The sequence below is a fragment of the Phaenicophaeus curvirostris genome, chromosome 2, assembly GCF_032191515.1.
Source record: "Phaenicophaeus curvirostris isolate KB17595 chromosome 2, BPBGC_Pcur_1.0, whole genome shotgun sequence".
Taxonomy (NCBI): Eukaryota; Metazoa; Chordata; class Aves; order Cuculiformes; family Cuculidae; genus Phaenicophaeus; species Phaenicophaeus curvirostris.
In genome coordinates, this window is record NC_091393.1 from 54,541,489 (window position 1) to 54,562,540 (window position 21,052).

A 21,052-nucleotide genomic window follows, 5' to 3' on the forward strand; every position below is an offset into this window, starting at 1 on the left:
CCAGCTTAATGATCATTAAACTCTAGTTAATTCTGTAAGTCTCTGATCCTACTTTGCAGAAATGAAACTAAGTAAACATCTCAGGTTTGGCCCACAGGCATCTTACAAAATACTGAATTGTAAATCTTGCCTCTTATGCCACATTGGTAAACTCATCTGCAGAATCTTGGTAGCAGAGCTGTTGCAAACAAAACAGACTGAGAAACTAAGAGAAGCCTTGTTTGCAAGGAGAAGCAATACCTTTTAATACATCAACTGTTACACTTTGAGTGGAAAAGCATCCAGACTCAAGCTTTTCTTAAATTGTGAATCAGAAATAGCTAAGAAACTTTTGGGACCATATAAGTGCATTTTGTGAGAATAAAAATTTCCTGGATTGTGGCCACAGAGATTTGACAATTTTGAAATACATTGTTTCCAGAGTTTTTATAACAGCTGTAGTTGTGACTTTATGTAGCCAAATATCTATAATACATGCTTATTTCCTTCCCAATACTGGGCCAGATATCAAGTGGAAGGCTTGGAGGGATTTTTTTCTGTTGCTTGGTTGATTGAAACTTTTTTTGTGTTTTTCCAGAATGCTAGTGCAGGTAAAAATACGTTTGTATTACATATGGAATACAAATGAAATGTGAATAAATCACTATAGTTAGAATGGTTGATGCATTCAAGTATCAAAGGAAAATATCAGCACATTTTAACATCATCATATACTTTAACCTTTTAAAGAAAGATTTTTACTGAGAATATTATAAAGTTCTTTCAAGTTACATGCTATATGTTGTATGAGAAAACAAGTGCGTCTTCTTTGCTTTGTTAATTCCCCTTCTTTCTAGCCTGATTGAATCAGAGGTAGATATATTCTCTTTGGAATTGAAATGTGTTCCCTAATTTGTCTTTGCATTATATAACAACCATTGACCTGCACTTTGAGACTAAAACAGAGTTCTCAGATGGAGCTAAAGGCTTAAATAGGGCCTTCAGAAAATGCAAGTCAATCTTCCACTCTTTTCCAAACACAATATTAAATGTAAGAAACATAGAGCAGGTTGTAATGTGCAAAAGCTGAATCTATCACATGCTGCTCCAATTATTTTTTTTATATATTTTCCACATTCCAGATTAATAAAAATCTTCTTGCACTGGAATTTTAATATTTATTGGTGAATTTGTTCAATAAAAGCCATTTCTGCAAAGAATTGTCATGGTGTAGATACTGTTCTATGTGCAAACTGAGTTGCAGCAATTTCTTCTGTACCTTGAGAGAATGACACTTGTACTTTATGATCTAAAAGGAGGCAAGCAGCCCTTGTGATCCAAGTAAGACTCCATCCAACCCTTATAACGTGCTCTAATGCAATGTTCCTAAGGGAATGCCATGGTGATATTTATTCTCAGCCTAACTGCTAAAATATCTCTGTCAAAGAGGAGAGGAAGTGTCTCTATGCATGATTAAGCGGCATTTTTATGTTAGCAGGTATTGAAGGGCTCTGAAATATTTCAGATTCAGTAGGAATTGAATTTGAGAGAAACACCTGAGGAAAGGGCATTTGGATTTTTTTTCTTTAGTTTGGGGGCTTAACTTGACATTTAAAGTAATAAAACCATCTGTAAAATTATTCCTTGTCCAGGAGTGCTATTATAACAAGTTGAACTCTTCCAGACACAATGAAATAACATGTTAATTGTGATCTTGATAGATTTCCCAGGTGCTTGCTTGCTGCAATCAGACCTACCTTTATAACAGTACTCATTGCTCATTAATTACATTTCCTCTCTTAATTTCTCTATTTCTTTCTTATTCCTTGAGGAGTATAGAAACCAGTACAACTAATCGCCTCTGAATTATGCATGTGAATCATCCCAGAAACACATGGTTGGGTCTTTCTCTAGGTCAAGAGGCCATTTTAGATACAGAACAATTTCTCATTTTGTGGTAGGGACTTATGAACTTCATCCCAGCCAGAGGCTGTGTGTAACAACTAGATCTTAGGCAGAAATTTTCATTCTAAACTAATTAATATGTCCTAAAACCCAAGCTACTGTAAATGAGAAATAATTTGAGATGACTGACTCACCTTATAATACGTTTCTTTCCTATTAAATGCATCAAAACTTTCTATGAAATGGACTTCAATTAACCTAACACTTTGGCTGCTATGGTTAAATACTATATGGATATTACGTCATATGATGACATAAGTTTCAAGTTTAAAGGTGTTACTGCAATGCATTATTTATACATATGTGACTGCTATGGAGTTGTGATGTCTAAATGGGTATACAATTAAAAGCAGAATGTGTATCTAAACCTGGTATCTGTTTTCTTTAATATACTAATTCAATATAATTGTTAAGAAAATTATTAATGAATACCACTTTACAGAAGACTCTCAGCATATCAAAAAGGCACATCTGGACCCCGAGCCACAGAAACATTGTTGTCTTGAAGGGGATTAGTTTTAGTTTTTCTCCTTATGTGGACCTTTCTTTGGCTTACCCATAAAACCAGTGGGCCATCTTCGTACTTTTCCCCATTTCCTAAGCATTAGGGAGTTTTGTGTTCAGAAGAACAATATTGTATGTGATAGGGATATAATTTCAGTTTTTGTAGATCTGTAGAGCCAGTCAAGTATTCTTTGTCTACAACTAACTGCGACCTTGCAAGGACTTAAGAATTCTACAGACAATCCAGACCTCAACTGTTTCATTCCTCCCTGTGGAACCCAAAAGCTACAATCTGAAAAATAAAGCATTCTTTTATAATGATTTTTCTAAAGGGTAATGAAAGGTAAACTTCAATGATACAGTGCTCTACTTCAATTATATAGTGAACCTGAAGGTAGCAGGAAAAAAATCTTAGATTAACCATGTTTATGGTTAATGCTACAGGATTTTCATCTGATTGCCATTTCCACTGGAAAGTCCAACACCTGACAAGAATGAGAAAACTAGCTATGTCTGCAAGTGTATGGGGGAATATACATGCATGTATTGTTATAAACATAGAGCGAATTCATAAACACAGCAAAGTATTTTCCAAATGGTATTTGATTGCACTACTGAAAATGAAAATGTGTGTTCCATTTTACTGCCTAAAAATGTAGACTTCCTTAGTTTTGAGTGGTATTTATATATGTATGAGATTTTACTTATATATGTTTTGAGTATTTTGTGACCCAAGGCATTAGTTATTCTCTACATCTTTGCATTTAGTGATAGTTTGGGAAAAAGTGAAATCACTACAGCTGAAATATCTAAGTTTCTCTCTATATGCAAATCTATACAACAAAACAGCCAAAACGAAGCTCAGTTAGAGATTGTAAGAGGTTAGTTATGGACATCTAGAATGAAAAGATTTAGTATTCAATGATGTACAACTATCTTATCTTTTGAATTGGAACATAGCACTCAGATCCCTTGGATGTCCAAGACCTATCCCTTGCTATCACAGGGAAACCATATCAAATTATCAGATTAATAAATGTACTAAATATATGAAGTACCAGTTAAAAATTCAGTTTGGAATATCCTTCTATAATCACAGTTCTATGATAGCTAGAAACTTCATCTCATTTCTCACCTAAATTTATTCTTTGTTAATTCACACAAATTTGATATCCCACAAGCATTATACTTTTTGATTAAATAGCTTTCCTTCTCCTGTGTGTTTATTCCTGATTAATTTATGGAACGAAATTTTAGCAACTTAAAGCTGTCCTTTTATTTTGAAGTTGTAGTTGGGGAAAAAAATTAAGAATCCAATTTGCCAAGCTACTCTCTTTTCTTAATATATATACATTGTGTGATTATTATAAGACTCCATTAACAAACACCAAAGTAGTGGTTCAGATTATTTCACACAGTTAGAGGCACAGCTTCTTATGTCTATAGGCATAAGGGAATCTTTTGAATATCTCTACAACTAAAATAAATTTAACCAGGAATATAAAGTGTCAGGAAGTCCATGAAATCATAACAGCATCCTCCATCCAAGATGTGGGCACATCTATCATATGACTGGAGAAGGGGTCACATATGTTCAACATCAGAGAAGTACAACAAACCTTTGACAGGTTGTGAATACAGTGTTTACTCCCATAAGCCACAGTAATTCAGAGAACTCATAGACGTGCAGGGTCCTTCTTCACAGTAGAAAGATAATGTGGAAAATAACATGCTTGCAATACATTCTCCAAGTATTTCCTGGACTGGAGATAAGTTGTTCATTTAAACAAATTGTCTCCTAATCAAATCAAGTTATTTGAGGCACTTTTCAAAATCCAGTTTCTTGGAGTTCTTGCTTGCTGGCAGTTAATACTAGCAAATGGAAAACAACACTAAAAACATTCATCTGTGTGGGCTACATTGCAACCTGCTTTAGGAAGTGTAAATAATTTTTTGTACATGCTTGAAGGGTTTGGCTTAAAATTTTCAACAGCTAGCAAGTACAGGTAAAGCATAAGCTCTTTTTCCATTTTCTTTTATTTGGTTTTATTTTGTTTTCTTGTGCAAAACATTAGTAATATGTTCCAGTTTAAGGCTGCATCTAAGCTGTAGAATGAAAAGGAAACAGCTAGACAAGCTATTCTTGGTAACTTAATATTTGCATAATTTACTTAAATTACTTGTCAGAATGAAATTCTTTAATCAATACACTTCTGAGAAGCTGTAACAGAAGAAACAACTCAAAAAGCAAAAATAAAACTATGAATTAATTTTTCCTATTAATTATGTCCGTTTGGGTAATTACTCCAAGAGGTTTGTGGTGTGTATCTGGTGTATTTAAGCATTAAAAAAACAGAAGACTTTTTGTAACATTTGAGCTGAAAATGTCAGGAAATTAGACCTGGCCAAGCCTCTGTTCCTGAGAATAATAATGTAGGAACTGTAAAAAAATACCTAAATGTTTAACAGTTCCTAAATTAAGCATCACATTTGGTTTAAAAATGCCTAAGATTTGTATTGCTCTTTTTTCTCAGCAGCAGGTTCTCCCACGATGAATAATGCTCCACAAAGTGGTCTCTGTCTTATAGTGTCATGTTTGTACTGTGATTTCATGCAAATAAGTTGCAATTAGATGCACTTTCAAATTCCTTTGTTTGTGTCCGGTAATACAAAGGAGCCTAAAATAATGGTAGGTACTCTGGGAAATACACAGTATAAAAAAGTCATCAGCCACAGCTGCATGTATGTCATAGGCTGAATTTGGAAAACTGTAGTTCCTGTGTCTGTCAGAACTCCCCTATTGATGCACAACTCTTACAAAGTGTAACCAAACAGCCTAGATTACAGTAGCCAAAAATCTGCTTTAAATTTTACCAGAGCCAGTGTAGAAGTCCTTGAAAACATAATCTTTTCCACTGTGGTCTACCATTGCAGCTACAGAAGAGAGCTGGGGCAGGGGAAGTTCTCCTTCATTGATTCCTTCACTTTTTAATAGAAAATAATTTAATAATTTAATAATTCATTTTAATAATGTAGAATGCTGCTTTTACACTGAAGTTTTTCATTCACCAAACCTAAAATTAGTAGAAAACACAGCACGTCTTTGAAGCAGAATTTCTGATAGATTTCTCTTAGGGAATTGATAAGTGGTAATGTAATTAGAAATATAAAGTAGAAAATTTACATGGATTAAACCTTATTACAAAGATAAATTTTCTATTGGCTATGTATTTATTTATTAATCAGATCTCACAAACATATTTATAAAGAATAGCCAAGGAAGTTCTATTGAAATGTCATCCTGACTTTACCAGGTCAAGTTCTGTTTGTTCCATTGCCAGAAAGCAACCTAATTATCTCATACATTATTCCAGAACTCTTCAGAATATTGTAAACGTGCAAAAGCAATTCAACTGGGCTAAAACCAAGGAAATGAAATTTTGAATTAGCCATTCTTTGGGAAAATACATTTAAATGGTGCCTGAAAGTTACTGAACATGCAATGCCCAGTTAAATTTGATCTTTACAGAATCAAGCCCCTTCTCTATGAAAGAAGGGTACATTAAGCACTTGTATTCTCACCTGTACTGAACAGAGAATGAATCATAAATCAAAGGGCAATGACCCAAGTAGTACACTCAGCTGGATTTCTTTATTCCTGCACAGCAGTAGGCTAATGATTTGGAAGGTAATCCCTGTTGTAATCCTTTAGCTATGGATGAAAGAAGACCTTCATCCCCTCATCATCACTGGCATTACACTTTAGCATAATATTTTAATATATATGACACAGATACACAAGTGAGTGCTTGCGTGACTTTCATCCTTCTACCTTTTCAAGCACTAATGCTGGTGACAGGACAATTTGTAAACTATATCACTCATTACTCACAGGGCAAGTCAAAGCACACATAGATCTCTTTATCCTCATCTCCTCAATAACCTCCTAGGATTTTGCTGTGAATTGACCTCTATTTCCCCTCCCTTAACCTGGCAGAAGCCAGCAAATGGCAGATTATGGAAGGGCAGCATGAGGGCTGCATTTGCCACCTCCTTTGGCTACAGGGTTAAGGAAACTGGATTAAAAAATACAGGCTATAACCATGCAAAAGGATGCATTCATACACCTAGGTTAAACTACCTAACAATGTAGGAATCAGCCTGTTTATTCCTTTATATGTATTTTAAACTGGATTGAGTGGCTGCTATCCACCAGCTACTAAAAAGGCATTGTATTTCAAATGCTTGGTGATTCTGCTTCCTCAGCTTTTGGAAACTTGAAATGTTTGAGAAGGAACAAATAAATTACCTAGACTGAAAAATCGGATCTTCCAAGGCCCTCAAAACAGAGGTCCTCAAAATCACTAGTCACTTTTCCAAAATGATTGCAATAAATAAGAATCATCCAGAGTTATTTAGTAATTCTGAAGGTAAAGCTGCCTCTGTTAAACTGCTATTTAGGAGTGTTAAACTCTCTCTGGAATATGACACCCAGCACAGTTTCAGGGATGGAGAGTCATTCACAAGATGACACAAGATAGATTTTTGTGTCTTTAGCCTAACAAAGCAAAGTCTGGGTGGGAAATGCAGTCTATAAATACATCTAGGAATACAACTCTCTGAGAAGAGTAATGTACTCTCACAAAGAAGTCGTTAGGACAGTAACAAATTCTTGGTAAGGTATCAGTCAACTATTTAGGCTGCCAGTTAAAAAAAGGTTCCAAATGAGCACAGACACTAGGTTCAGAAGCTGCAATGCAGCAACAGAATTAGGGGACAAACAGCCCAGCTGTGCAAATGTGCATCTGATGGAGTTTCAAAGATCACAGGTCACAGAATCACAGATTCACTAGGTCGGAAAAGACCCACTGGATCATCGAGTGCAACCATTCCTATCAACCATTAAACCATGCCCCTCAGCACCTCATCCACTAGTCTTTTAAATACCTCCAGGGATGGCGACTCAACCACTTCCTTGGGCAGCCTGTTCTAGTGCCCAATGACCCTTTCTGTGAAGAATTTTCTTCTGTTGTCCAGCCTGAAGCTCCCCTGGAGGAGTTTGAGGCCATTCCCTCTTGTCCTGTCCCCTGTCACTTGGGAGAAGAGGCCAGCTCCCTCCTCTCTACAACCTCCTTTCAGGTAGTTGCAGAGAGAGCAATAAGGTCTCCCCTCAGCCTCCTCTCCTCAAGACTAAACAACCCCAGCTCTCTCAGCTGTTTCTCATAAGACTTGTTCTCCAGCCCCTTCACCAGCTTTGTCACCCTTCTCTGGACTCACTCCAGAGCCTCAACATCCTTCTTGTGGTGAGGGGCCCAGAACTGAACACAGGATTCGAGGTGCGGTCTCACCAGTGCCGAGTACAAAGGGAGAATAACCTCCCTGGACCTGCTGGTCACGCCGTTTCTGATACAAGCCAAGATGCCATTGGCCTTCTTGGCCACCTGGGCACACTGCTGGCTCATGTTCAGTCGGCTGTCAACCAACACCCCCAGGTCTCTCTCCTCCAGGCAGCTTTCTAGACAGACTTCTCCTAGTCTGTAGCACTGCATAGGGTTGTTGTGCCCCAAGTGCAGGACCCGGAATTTGGCCTTGTTAAACCTCATGCCATTGGTCTCAGCCCAGTGGTCCAGCCTGTTCAGATCCCTTTTCAGAGCCTCCTGACCCTCCAGCAGATCGACACTTCCACCCAGCTTAGTGTCATCCACAAACTTACTAAGGTCTGTGCTTTGACTTGCTCTGTGAGTAATGAGTGGTATAGGTTACAAATTGACCTGTCACCTTCATCCAGGTCATTGATAAAGACATTGAACAGGGCTGGACCCAGCACTGAGCCCTGGGGGACACCACTTGTCACTGGCCTCCAGCTGGATTTCACACCATTTACCACCACTCTCTGGGCCCAGCCATCCAACCAGTTTTCCACCCAGGAGAGTGTTTGCTTGTCCAGGCCAGAGGCTGACAGTTCTCTAAGCAGAATGCTATGAGAATCTGTGTCAAAGGCTTTACTGAAGTCCAAGAAGTCCAAGAAGACTACATCCACAGCCTTTCCCTCATCTAGTAAGCGGGTCAACTTGTCATAGAAGTTGATCAGGTTCATTTGTCAATACCTGCCTTTCGTGAACCTGTGTTGACTGGGCCTGATCACCTGGTTCTCTTGCATGTGCTTCATGATAGCACTCAAGATCACCTGTTCCATGACTTTTTCTGGCTCTGAGGTCAGACTGACAGGCCTGTAGCTCCCTGGGTCCTCCCTGCGACCCTTCTTGTAGATGGGCACAACATCAGCCAGCCTCTAGTCAAGTGGAAAAGCTGTTAAAATAATGAATGGTCCTGCATGATATGAAGTCCTCATAAAGCGAGAGATAACTTACTCTGCCTTCTTAAAGCAAGAGTTCTAAATCTGCAGGGAACAAAAAGCCATATATACACTAGGTCTAACACCAGGAACTTTTTTGAAGACACAGCTTTCACCTGCTCTATCTCAACATTAATCAATCAGTTTCTTCTTTCTTACTATATGCTCTGGAGGGAATCACCAGGTGGGACAGAAATAATTGGCATTGAATCTAGAATTTTTCAAACTCCTATAACTTTTAAATCAACAATCAGTCTTTCTGCATAAGTTATATATCCTTAGATTTGTCATGGAGACTCTATTGTCTCTACTGTCTATTTCAACAGCTACTGGCAAAAAATGCTGCTCTGTGTACATTCCCAAAGTAGAAAGGTCTTCACTGACCCATCTCATCCAACAATAGGAGACTGTGACGGGTTTTAGCTCCTCTATTTCTTTCTCCCCATCCCAAATAGAGGATATGTGTTGGATAGGAGCAAATACTGACTTCACAATTATTAAGTAGCAGGATCAACATATTAAAAGCATTTATAACCCATGTTTGGAAACAACTTAGGCTCCTAGGTCCTGTGGTTTCATTGAAATGTGAAATAAGGCTTCTCAATGTTCAGGCTAGTTCCAGAAAATATGCAGAAAATGGTTCTTATGCACCAACCTTATGTACACTCTTTTAAGCACATTGCCCTATGCAAAACTCTATGTTGTATTAAATAATTTACTTGGTGGGGAAGGACAAGATCTTTTTCTCCTTTTTGTTCTCCCAATATTGAAAAAAAAACCCCAATCATTCTTTCCCAAAAACATGCTCTGTTGAAAACAATGTTCTCACCATGCCAGTGCGCATATTTAAATAAGAGAATTACCTTAATTATCTTTTTCACTGTACCACTAAAATTTATGTGGTTTTCAGCTTAATATTTGAATAACCAGTCATATATCTATTTACAAATATTTATCAATTAAGTTATAGAAAATACTCTCACAAGGGAAAGTTATTTTCTCCCTCCCTGCTAAGTGGCCTGCAGGTATCTGTGTATAAAACTCAAATAAAACTTTTCCTGTTTTCTTACTTCAGAAGCACAAGAAGCATCAAATTATTCTTCAGACTTTACTTAAAGATTGATGTAAAAGACCAGTGTCTAGTTTCTTACTTCCAATCCTAAACCAGCTTGCCAACCTGGCAAGTGATTTGTCTGTGGCTGTTCCAAAGCATAAAGTAGAAAAGCTAAAAATATTGTAGCTGCTTGAGCCAGCACAAGCCCTGGGAGGCAACATGTTCTGTTTGATGTTTCCAAGGAAAGGTCAGCCTTCTGCACGAGTCACAAACCAAATGGGAAATCTCCAGTGGGAAGTCAGGGGCTGTTTGTGGGCAGGGCAGTCTGCTCCTGCAAAACTGGTTGTGCCAGGTTCTCTGCAATATTCATCTCCATAACGAAGGCTGTCAGTTATTAGGTTGCTGCAGAACAAATTTAAGATCTGCTGCAACTGTTCCACTCAAAAACACAGGTATGTATTCATAAACTATCTTGGCAAGTTGAAGGTGAGAGTATTAATAAAGAGTGGGAAAGCTTGTGGTAAGTGGAGGAGGGAGAGAGGAAATAAGGAAAAATAAAACAGATGGTGGAAAATATAGGTAGCATCGCAAAAGGCTACAAGAGAGCCTTTGACATGTACCTTTCCCTAGTGTCTTGAAAGCAAATAGATTTTTCCAGTATTCATACATCTCTTCCGAAAAGGTCATTCTTTGGAGATAAGTCAGTATTCCTATACATGAAGTAGTGCCTATGCTTTAGATTCAGGTTACCCATTTTCATATTTTAAACAGAAATTTTGTCTCAGACTTTCAGGTGCAACAAATTCTCACAGCCCCTCAAAATGATTTAGAATATCAGAGGAGCTTTTAGGGTTTTATTCATTTTTAATGTATTTTTACTGGCTGCAATTTTGAAATGTTTTGTCAACTTTTGTAATTCTCAGTCTTACACACAATCCAAAGGCTTGCTCTTGAGTGGGTGAGAATTTTAAAGATGCACACAAGCACGCAAATCCTCTCTGGATTCAGTGCTGGAAAATACCTCCATCAAGTACTGGTAAAGATGCACTTAAAGATGATTCTGTCCCTTTCTTTAAGAGATCCATGGGGTAGGTAAGAAAGCAAACTCGATTCAACAAAACAAAAAATAATTCCTTCTGTCCTCTACGATCACAGGTATTCCTGCCTTGTGACAGAAGTGAAATTCTGGAAAAACACGATGAGGTATTTCTCTAACATATACTCCAGTAACCCTTCAGAGTTTTATTCCTTCCTTGTGGGTGGTTGCATTCTCTCTGCTAGTGATGCTCTTCTAGATTTCCTGGCTCTTACATTTTCCTTCTAGCAGTCCTCTCGGCACTCTCTTTGGAGCTGTCCCTTTCATTCTCCTAATTAACACTTTCATTTTTATTTTGCAGATGGGTTGTAAGATTGGTGACGTGTGTCAAGTCTCAGTGACAGACCGAAAATTGGTCTAATTCAGTGAAATGTTGCAATTTTTCTTTTCAATTTTATCATTTAACCTTACCATAACCACTTGCCTGTGGAGTTGAGGTGGCAAGGATTACATTTTGCAATATTAGATAGTCTCAAGGTATTAATTGCACTTCATATCTGCTGCAGAATGTCAAAAGTTGCTATAGCAAGTTAAAAATGATCCTTTAACACAAATATCAAGTCAGGTATGTTATTCTGGAAGCTAACAACGCTCTTTTCAGTGCTAGGTTTTGATGAAATGTACATAAAATTTAGCATGCCTCTTAGAATGTCTCAATATCCTAAGCCTCTGAGGAAGCTATTCCAGTATTAATTTAGTTATTACAATACAGGTATTAATTTTGTATTGCATAATTATATATATTATTTCCTAATAAGCATCCCATTTTCCTGTAACTCACTCCATCCGCATCATAAAAGAGAAAACACATGTTCTAAGGTCCTGTAGTTTTCTATGGCGAACAAAATATTGTGGAGAGTAAATATTAGACATGGAAGACAAGTTCTTCCATCAGGTGTCTTACTGGTAAACTGGAAATAAAGAAGAGAAGGCAAATCTAGAAGATAAAAATTCTGGAATTACAGAGTTAAGAGCATGATCACTCCAATCCTGGTTATTTTAAATTGAGTGAATGAATGTTACGCATATTTAAATAAAACGTTCTGTGTATGAAGACTATATGCAGCTTTGCTTCTAGTTTTTTTTTTCCTTTTTAAAAGATTACTTATCAGAGAAATCCTAACAAATTTCAAACACTGAAGACAATTTCCAATTAAGTACTACAGCATCAGTCTTTTAGTATCCTTCAAGTATTTCTAAAGCCACTTTTGCATTCAAATTTTCATAATAAGATAGAATTGAGAGTGGAACACCATTAGAATACGACTTTTCAAGAAAAGACTTCAAAATTATGTCTGACTTTGTGAACCACTCATTGCCTTAGGCTAAAATAAATTCTGTCAAGACTAGAAAGAAACAGCAATAATAGCATCTGATCTGTGCATATTAGTTTTCGACAGGCAGTCACCAATACTCAAAAAAACCTGCAAATCAGGAAGCTACATACTTATGAGAACTAGTCTCCATAAATCTCAAATTTTATCATGTTTGAAGCTTCCTTGTAGATGAGAACAGTAAACTTGTAAGTGAAACTTGTAAATCAGTTTCATCACTGTCAATGTGCATATGTATGATATATACACTTGAAATTCAAAACTGAACTTGTAAGTAGGTCTGGTAAGTTTTTCTACTTCAAATTTCATCTTTTTCTAGGAGGTAGGAAGGGAGTCATGGGAGTGTTATGGCTTATATCATGAATAAATATGCATTTGATATGATGTGCATGCAGCACTTTCCTTACTGCAATGGAACTATTGGTCCTTACAAAACTAAATAATTCTTTAGAAAATGATCCAATTGGTTAAATGTATAAATTCAATAAAGTACAACTTGATTCTGATTCTCAGCAACAGTGAATCAGCTGCAAATTTGCAGTTCCATACTAAGCTACAGCGATATAAAGATAAAGAAATGAGGACTGGAGTCTTTCTTGCTTCTTTTCTAATTTAGCATGGTATACTTGAGTTAAAAAATAGTATCTTCTGCTATTACTATAGCAGAGACAGCACTTACTGGGAGCTCTACTGTTCCAGGTACTTGTAGCACTGATTCAAGCCAGTAATAGTTTGCTGTGATAATAAAATGATTTATTGTCTGCATTTTCCGTAAATTACGTTCATTGTGAAAAAACTGCAAAGGATCTTCAGATCTGTTTTATATGTAAGGAATAGTTTTATCATCACAGCTACAGATAAGTAAATGTAGAATAACTGATGACTTCAGGAATCAAACAAATAAGGGATAACATTCTTTGCATGCTTTGTCAGCTCCAAAGCATCCAAAGCAAAATTAAAAATAAAGGAGACATTTCTGGTCTTAATATAATTTGTATAGTAATTAATTAGTATATTGCTTTTTTTTTTTTGCTCAGCGGTAACCTACAGATATCTTTTTAATGCATTTTTACATACTTTGCACATTCTTTTCCTCAGGTTTTCACACTTGTTTATGAAGCTATCTGGAAACTTATCCCTATTATCATACGGGCTTATCTGAAGTTGTATCATACCTAAAATAAACCAATTAATTAGTAATAATGGGCTCTTTTCAGCTGCACACTCAATTTCAAGTGAATTTATTGAAGTAAGGGATTTACAGCAAATGGACTCACAGACTTCTTATGAGTTAAACTGGCATCCATATGTACAGCTTTCAGTAGAGAACTCTAGAGTAATATTTACAATGTAAATATCAACTTTTATTACATAAGAAACAAGTATATCACAACTTTCACTTCACAACATATTTGTTCTGGTTTGATGACTAAAGTCACCTCTTTGAAATACTATGTGGAACTCAAAAATAGCTTCTTCTTGTTATAGTCGTTACCAGGTGTCCTTCAGAGGTCCTGGAAGGCAAAGGAGAAAGATGCTTTAAAAATGCTTTTCATAAGCAGTTGTTTCATGAGGTATATAAAGAAGATAGTGGACAAGAGATAACACTTGATATAAAACAATTGCTAACATTCATGAGATAGAGTTATTCACAGGAGCTTGATCTGCATTACAGCCAGGAGACAAGGCTGTAGGATGAGGAAGAAAAGTTGAAGGATCAGGCAAAACTGATACTGCACATTGGCCTATAGTGTAGAACAGCTCACTTAGTCAATGCTAGAAATTTTAAAAGGTACAAAATCCAGGATCAGGTATTTTTGCAATAATCTTGCCTAGAAACATTTCTTTCTGAATCCCATCACTTACAAATGGTTTTATTCCTTGAGGAATAAGCTGTTTACACACCCTTCTAATTTGGGGGAACTTCAGGGGAACTACTAAATTAAAGGGAAGGAAAATAACATTTTCTTTCAGTCTTGGAAGGAAACAACAGTTTGGAGAACTGTCTTTTCTTTTGTCTGTCCCCTACTACCTTCCCCCTTGCCCCCCCAAAAAAGTTATCTTCAAGAGTAGCCTTTTTATCTTACTTGTAGTTGAGATAAAGCTGAAAGCCAAAAACCATACAACCATCAATTTTATAATACACTTTTGAGAATACAAAGCCTGATTCATTTCTACATTACCCTTTCAATTTTATGTCCCTGCAAGTGCCGTGATGTAGAAGGGTTTACATTTCAGTAAACCTAAGAATCATATTTGTGAATGATTTGAGAAAAATGGTAGTAGCTAAGTGGAAAGCAATAACTACAATATTTGCATGTCAGATGATCCCTCTGCCACACATCTTAGATGGGTGTCAAGTGTTTTCTTCACACTTGGGGCTCACGTTGCTGGTCCTCTTAGTTCTAGGGGCAACTCCCTTCTAAAGAAATATATGCTAAAAAATGTGTGCAGCTTTTTCTTTTTTTAATTAAAAGAAGTATTCTTGAGTTTGTTCTCTGAAGAAATAATAATCTTTGTAATTAAAAATGAGTCAATTCAGATTTTATACTGCAGTGCACACAAGTTGAAACACCCAAGTGAGTTAAGTGCATTATTAACAGGGCCATTCAATTAGGAATTGTCAATAAAAGTGATCATCGGATAACTTACTGTTATTAAAAATTGTTATTATATTCAGACACAATCCTTATAGAAGCATGCAGTGTTTCATGGAATATGGCTCTCTCTCATAGATGATTCTTCTTTTTAAAAGGCTATACATCATGTATGATTAATCTCATTTTATCGGTCAAGTCAAGTAACAGATAGCAAGAGGAAAGAAAATCTGGGCGTACCAGTGGAAGGTGCCTCAGCAGCTCATCTACAGAATCATAGTTTTCTGAAAAGGAAGGTTCAAGAAGTTCTGCTTCATCTCGAACTTTAGTGGGATTTAGCTCTTCCTGGCTGTTGTGGATGAGAAACAAGTTTTATTGTTCTTAGAAGAAAGAGCAAACAAGCAAGCAAAGCTTTCTTCTAACTGTAGCTATTGCATGTTCTTTTACACTTAACCAAAGCGTTATTAATCACATTAAGCAGTATGTTTTACAAATGAAGAGACACAGCATTTAAAAGCAGCTGTCTAAATGAATGAATATACAAGCATAATGTTGGTTCTACAAAAACATAAGCAGGAACTTGTCACCTATACTGATTAGGTCTTCCTGGGACTTCTAAATTTTCCTTACTTAACGGCAATTTTTCAGGACGTAGTGCATTTTTCTTTATAAAATTGTTGTTTGTGTTCTATGCATTTTTCTTTAAGAGGATGTCTTAATAAATAAAACGATTTTAAGAATCTGTCAGAAGGTTTTTAGAATTGCCAGATGCTCTCTTCTCTTTATTCTTTTATTCTAATCTGATTACAGTGTCTGTTCCAGTCTGGAAGAAAACACGGTCTGTATTGGAAAACTATGTTATAAACTATGCTATAAAGTCATTAAAGTTCATTGCCTTTTATTTGTCCTCTCTGTATACATATGTGGGTATGAATCATTTCTGTCTTAATGCCCTACAAGTATGGGCAGTACCTTCTTTTTCCAGTTAAAACTGAGTTTAAGTATTTCTTCACAGCCATTTGCTTTCGAAAGCGGCTGTAGTTGTCAGTGAAGACAGCATCAGAGTGGCGTTTGACAGGACTGTCCTGGGAGCTGGCAATACAACAATTACAAAGCAAAAATTAGCAGACAATACCCATTTAAAATAAAATACCATTAAATGAGTGAAACAAATGTTACAGTGTTGATTAGCTAAACAAAACCAAATCTTCGTTTCAGTTTGCATTGTGAACTATGACTTTGGATCTTTCTACTGCTGAAAAGAAACCACTGCTTCTGCTGCTCACCATGCATTCTAGTTACAAGGATCAAATTCTAAGAAGCAGTGTTCAGTCTTTAGGGGCATAACATTGATTTATTTCTCCTGCTCAATTTTGCTACTGCCCATGCAATCAGGATCCACATTCAGGGATTTCTACAGTCCCTCTCTCAGGAATTCTGCAGGATCAAAGAGCTGACTGTGGATTTCACGACCACTTCCAGTCTCTTCTTCTAGCCCAGGTTACTGCTGACTTTACCCTGATTTCTATCACTTCCATAAACATATTGTAGTACAATCCCAAGGTGCAGACTGCTTTAAGTAACAGAACACTCCTAAAGGACCTGGTCACTGATCATACTGAACTCAGTGAAGACTAAACGTGCCTCTGAGGAAAGTAAGAGTGTAGCATCAAATGATTATTTTAAGGAGGTACAAGGAGACAAAACACATCTTGTGAAATACAAACACGGAGGCCTATTTTTCATGCACTATCTTGGGAAGCCTCAGTGTGTTCTGATTGAAATGATCTATGTCTTAGAGCTCATGAGAAACTGGCACTGCATGTTCTGGAACAAAGGCAGCATTGACATAAAAGCAGGACCTAATTTTCACTCAGCTTTTGAGCATATGAAGTAGGCACTCAAAGGAACTGTCATATTGGGTCAGACCAAAGTATCCTACTATTCTGTTTGCAGGAGTGCCCAGTAGCTGCTGCTTAGGGATATGAAAACAAGGGAAACATACAATGATCCTTCCCAGCATCCAGCAACCATTATTTTATGAACATCCTGGTCTGGTAGTTGCATCCAGATCACTTGTCTACAGATTTGCCACATTCTTTTTCAAATCTTTCCACAGCACAGATTTCCCAAGTATATGGGAATATGTTCTACAGTAGAAAAAAAATAATTCATTTTTGTTTTCACCGTAAGCCAATTGTTTTTTAACTTCATTGAGCATTCCACTGTTGTTCTGTAAGAATTGAGTAATCAGGTTTTTTTGTGTTTAGTTTTGCCATTCACCCACCAAGCTAGTAAAAACCACTACCAGAAAAAAAAAAATAGCGAATTGGTGTGTTAAACATAATAATATTGCCAATATTTGTTATCAGTACTACGTGCAGTATCTCTTGCTCTAACACTCACAGCTATATCAGGAATAAATAGTAACATTCATTTAGAAACAAATACCACTAAGTTGTTATACAGGATTTTTAGCTCCCCCATCATTATATCAGTTTCTTTTTCGTTATCTCTAATTTTCAAAAACGAGAACTTGGGTACACAAGGGTAAAAAATTGCCAGTGAAGTCAGCTAGGAAAAAAATTCTACCTAATGTAAGTGTCACCTCACCTAACTCGTTTTCTAATAAGCGAATGCAGATATCTCTTCACAGCAAGTTTAGCCAAAAGATGGCTGTAGACACTGGTGAAAATTCCATCAGCATGCCTTGCATTTCTGAAATGGACAATAAATAAACTCTACAATAGCACCTGAGTTAATATCATTTTGATAACGTTCACTTTTTAAACACAACGTTTTCTTTAAGTTAGCTAGTGTGCATATCAAATTAAGCTAATTTCATAAAACAACATCCAGATTTTCACAACATACATTTTAGCCCTTCCTGGAAAGTAAATGAATTCATCATGTTAGAATGATGCAATCAACACTTCTGCAGACATTCCTACTGCTACCAGTATTGCTACCACTATTCAACCAGAGACTAAGTGGGTTTGCTTTTCTTTTTTTTTTCTTCTATAATTGGTTCTTTATTTCCTATTTCTGTCTGAAAATGTGATTGATCTTTTGGCATAACTCAAGTAGTGCCTTATCATTTGTATTTTTGTTTATAAGGAAACTCACCTATCAATAATTCTGGACAGATCAAAATAGAATTTCTCATTTTCAGGTAGTGTGCTCTGCAAAATGTCTGATTCAGACTTTAATGACCCGTGCACATGGTCGAGTTCACTGGCTCCATCAAATGGCATTCTGTTTCCCAGTCTGTTGGAGAAGGAAACCAGGTGAAGAACAGTTAGCTGAGGACATACAACACTTCACTGCAACTTACATTCTGGTTTGTGTCAAAATGAACATCTACCCACTTTAATCTCTAAGGCATTTTAAAGTAGTCTGGATAAAACAAAAACATTTTCAGATATTACCCATGCTCAGTGATAATCAATATAACAGATCCTTTCCTATAATGCATATTTTATAGATACATGTTGTCATTGCACACAATTTATTCCAGTGAACAATGTATAACATATGGTGATTACAGCTCAAGCGACAATCATGCGAGCTTTTGTGACAACTATATTTTATATAAATGATGAATGGAATTAGCGGTTTCCACCCACTCATAGCAGAAACAGTTCCTGTGAAGTATTTACCTTCCAATTAAGACCTAAAATATGCATTGAAATACTTCTTAGGAATTTTCCAAAGAAAATAAATACACCCTCAAGAACTTCAAATTGAATATAAAAAGCAGTCCTGTGCCTCTATATGACTTTACTATCTCATGTTTAAATTAATTTGCGACTTGCAAGTTAAAAAAGGTTCACATTTAATCTTTTAAAACGTATCATAGCAATCGCGCCGTATAAACTGATTTGCAGTTACTTTGCATTTTCTTGAACTGCTGTTTCTTAGGATGTGTCGTGTTTTAACAAGAGCAATCTGACCACAAAGCAGACGACTAGCATCAGACCTTTCTTCCAGGTGCTGTTATGGTTGGTAGTAGACAACAGGCTCTCATCGCTATAGTAAACCACTGCATGTGATGATGTGCAAAAACCATATACCAAAAGTGGAACAGGCTATTGTCCTTGCAATTTTACAGCCGTTGTTTCTAATAGTACTACGCATGGATCTTAGTCACCTAAGACTTTTGTCCGGTAAAAAAACTTGAAGTTGTTGTGTAAGATAAGCCAGCTCAGGTTGCAACTTTTGAAAATCAGTCACTGTGTTGCTTTGCTATACCTTTTCTCTTTGGTCTTTTTACACTTTATGTTCCTCTCACCTAAATGTAAAACTCACCTTTCTGGCATTTGATTTAATTTAGTTAGACAACCAATGACAACTTCAACAATTCAAAGCCTGCAGCAGCAGGAAAACTACGCATCAGTCCATACGGACCTCTTGCTTCACTCGTAATTTAGCAGTTTTTAATGTTCCTATCAATATCTCTTCTTTTCAAACCATGCTTCCACCTAGATGAACTTCCTAGCTAAAGGATCTTTCCCACAAGAAAAGCCGAGGCTGTTTTGCTGGCCACACACCGTGTCCCGGAGCACATTTCCAGGCGCATCCTCCAGGGCAGCTGCCCAGAGGGCGGTGAGGGCTGGGCAGCCTGCCTGCGGGTGACTCCGAGGTCCCAGGGAGCCTTTTCGGGGCAGGCCGGGGGGGCACAGCCTGGGCTCGCCCGCCCGCCCGAGGAGACGTGTCCCCGGCAGCTCCCGAGCACGGGCGGGAGGGGACGGCGGGAAACTGTCCCCCATGTCACGGTCCCCTCCTCCCCCACCCCCACCCCCCGGCGGGCCCCCTTACCGCGGGACGGGCGGGAAGGCGGCTCCCCGCGGGGGCAGCGCCCGCGCCCGCCAGCAGAGGGCGCTGAGGAGGGCGAGGGCGAGGAGGAGCGGGGAGGCGCCGCGGTGCTCCATGGCCGCCACCTGCGAAAGGAAACAGCGCGGCCGTCACCGAGCGGGCCCCGCGCAAACCCGCACGGCGGGCAGGGAGAGCTGGGGGGGCGGCCCCCCGACGGGGGGGTGGGCAGCAGCGCCCGGGCTTGCAGCCATAAGGACCGTGTGAAATAAGAGAAAGGAAAGGGGGTCCCTCCCCGGCCGCCCTGGGCGCTCAGACCCGCTCTCCGGGAGAAGAGAGAAGGGGAGGGAGGGCGATTCGGGGGCGCCCTCCTCGTCCTCGGGGAAGTTGGCGCTGCGGCGGGAGGGAAAGTTACTCACGGAGCCGCGAGTCCGTCGGTGGAGCTTGGCGGGAGCGGGCCGGGGTCCTGCCGGGCTGCGCGGCTGCCGAGGCGGAGGAGACGGAGAAGGATGGATGGATGGATGGATGGATGGAGGGTGGAGGAAGAAGAGAGGAGAGCTCCGTCCCACCGCACGCTCTGAGCTGCCCGCCGCGCCGCCGCGTTTTATAGCGTTTACACGTTTCTGCTTCCGAAGAGGCAATCACGTTACTGGGGAGACGTCACCCTTCCCAAGGGGACAGTCGCTTTGTTCAGGACACTCAGAGACTTATATTTAATTCATGAGCAGCCGCGCACCCTACCTCCCCTCCTCTGTCCCCCCCCCCCCCCCCCCTTATTTGATTTATATTAATGAGTTAGTTTTGCGAGGAGCAGGGGCCCGTCGGCAGCGTCATTCCGCCTCGCAAAGCAGGAGAGCTGGCGGAGGCCACGAGGGGAATGGGGGGGACTGCAGGGCACCCCCCTGCCCGCCCCGGGGCAGCCGGCAGGGCAGGTGGCGCAGCCCCCCGGGACCCTTCCCTCCCGCCCAAGGGCCTCGCCGCGAAGCCTCCTGCCCGACCCCGCAGCCGCTCCTTTTCCCCAGCCCTCCGCCGGTGTTTTAGGACTGAACCAGCCCCTCTCTGTCCCCTTCACCCTCCCGTCCCTGTCCCCTCCCGGGACGCGCTCGCACAAGGCGCGACACCTGAACGCACTCGCGGGCTGCGCTGCGGAGAGTTGGTCTTAAAAACTAAACATTTCTACGGGTTTTAGCTTCATTTTAGCAGGGAGGGGGATGTTCACCGGTCTTCGCTTTTTCCGTATAACGCGTGTGCGTTCGTGGGAAATGGATAACCCCCCCCCCCCCGTCCCTGCGCGCACCGCTTGGAGCATCCAAGCACCCCAGAGTGTCCCACGGGGGCCGCGCTAACGTGCCTGAA

At 39.1% G+C, this 21,052-nt stretch overlaps 1 protein-coding gene across 2 annotated transcripts; it reads right to left on the reverse strand.

Moving 5' to 3' along the window:
* Positions 1–13,512: 13,512 nt before the first annotated feature.
* VIP (vasoactive intestinal peptide) lies at positions 13,513–20,308 on the reverse strand. Of its 2 annotated transcripts, XM_069850985.1 has the most exons (7): positions 20,116–20,308; positions 19,703–19,824; positions 18,011–18,151; positions 17,498–17,602; positions 15,857–15,976; positions 15,125–15,233; positions 13,513–13,801 (listed from the first exon to the last, which is right to left on the reverse strand). In XM_069850985.1, the coding sequence occupies exons 2-7, from the start codon at positions 19,813–19,815 to the stop codon at positions 13,793–13,795; spliced, it is 597 nt and encodes a 198-aa protein (XP_069707086.1). In that variant the 5' UTR covers positions 19,816–19,824; positions 20,116–20,308; the 3' UTR covers positions 13,513–13,792. The 2 variants fall into 2 exon arrangements, with proteins under 2 accessions (XP_069707086.1, XP_069707085.1); XM_069850984.1 differs by lacking the exon at positions 17,498–17,602 and having other exon boundaries at positions 20,116–20,302.
* Positions 20,309–21,052: the final 744 nt, after the last annotated feature.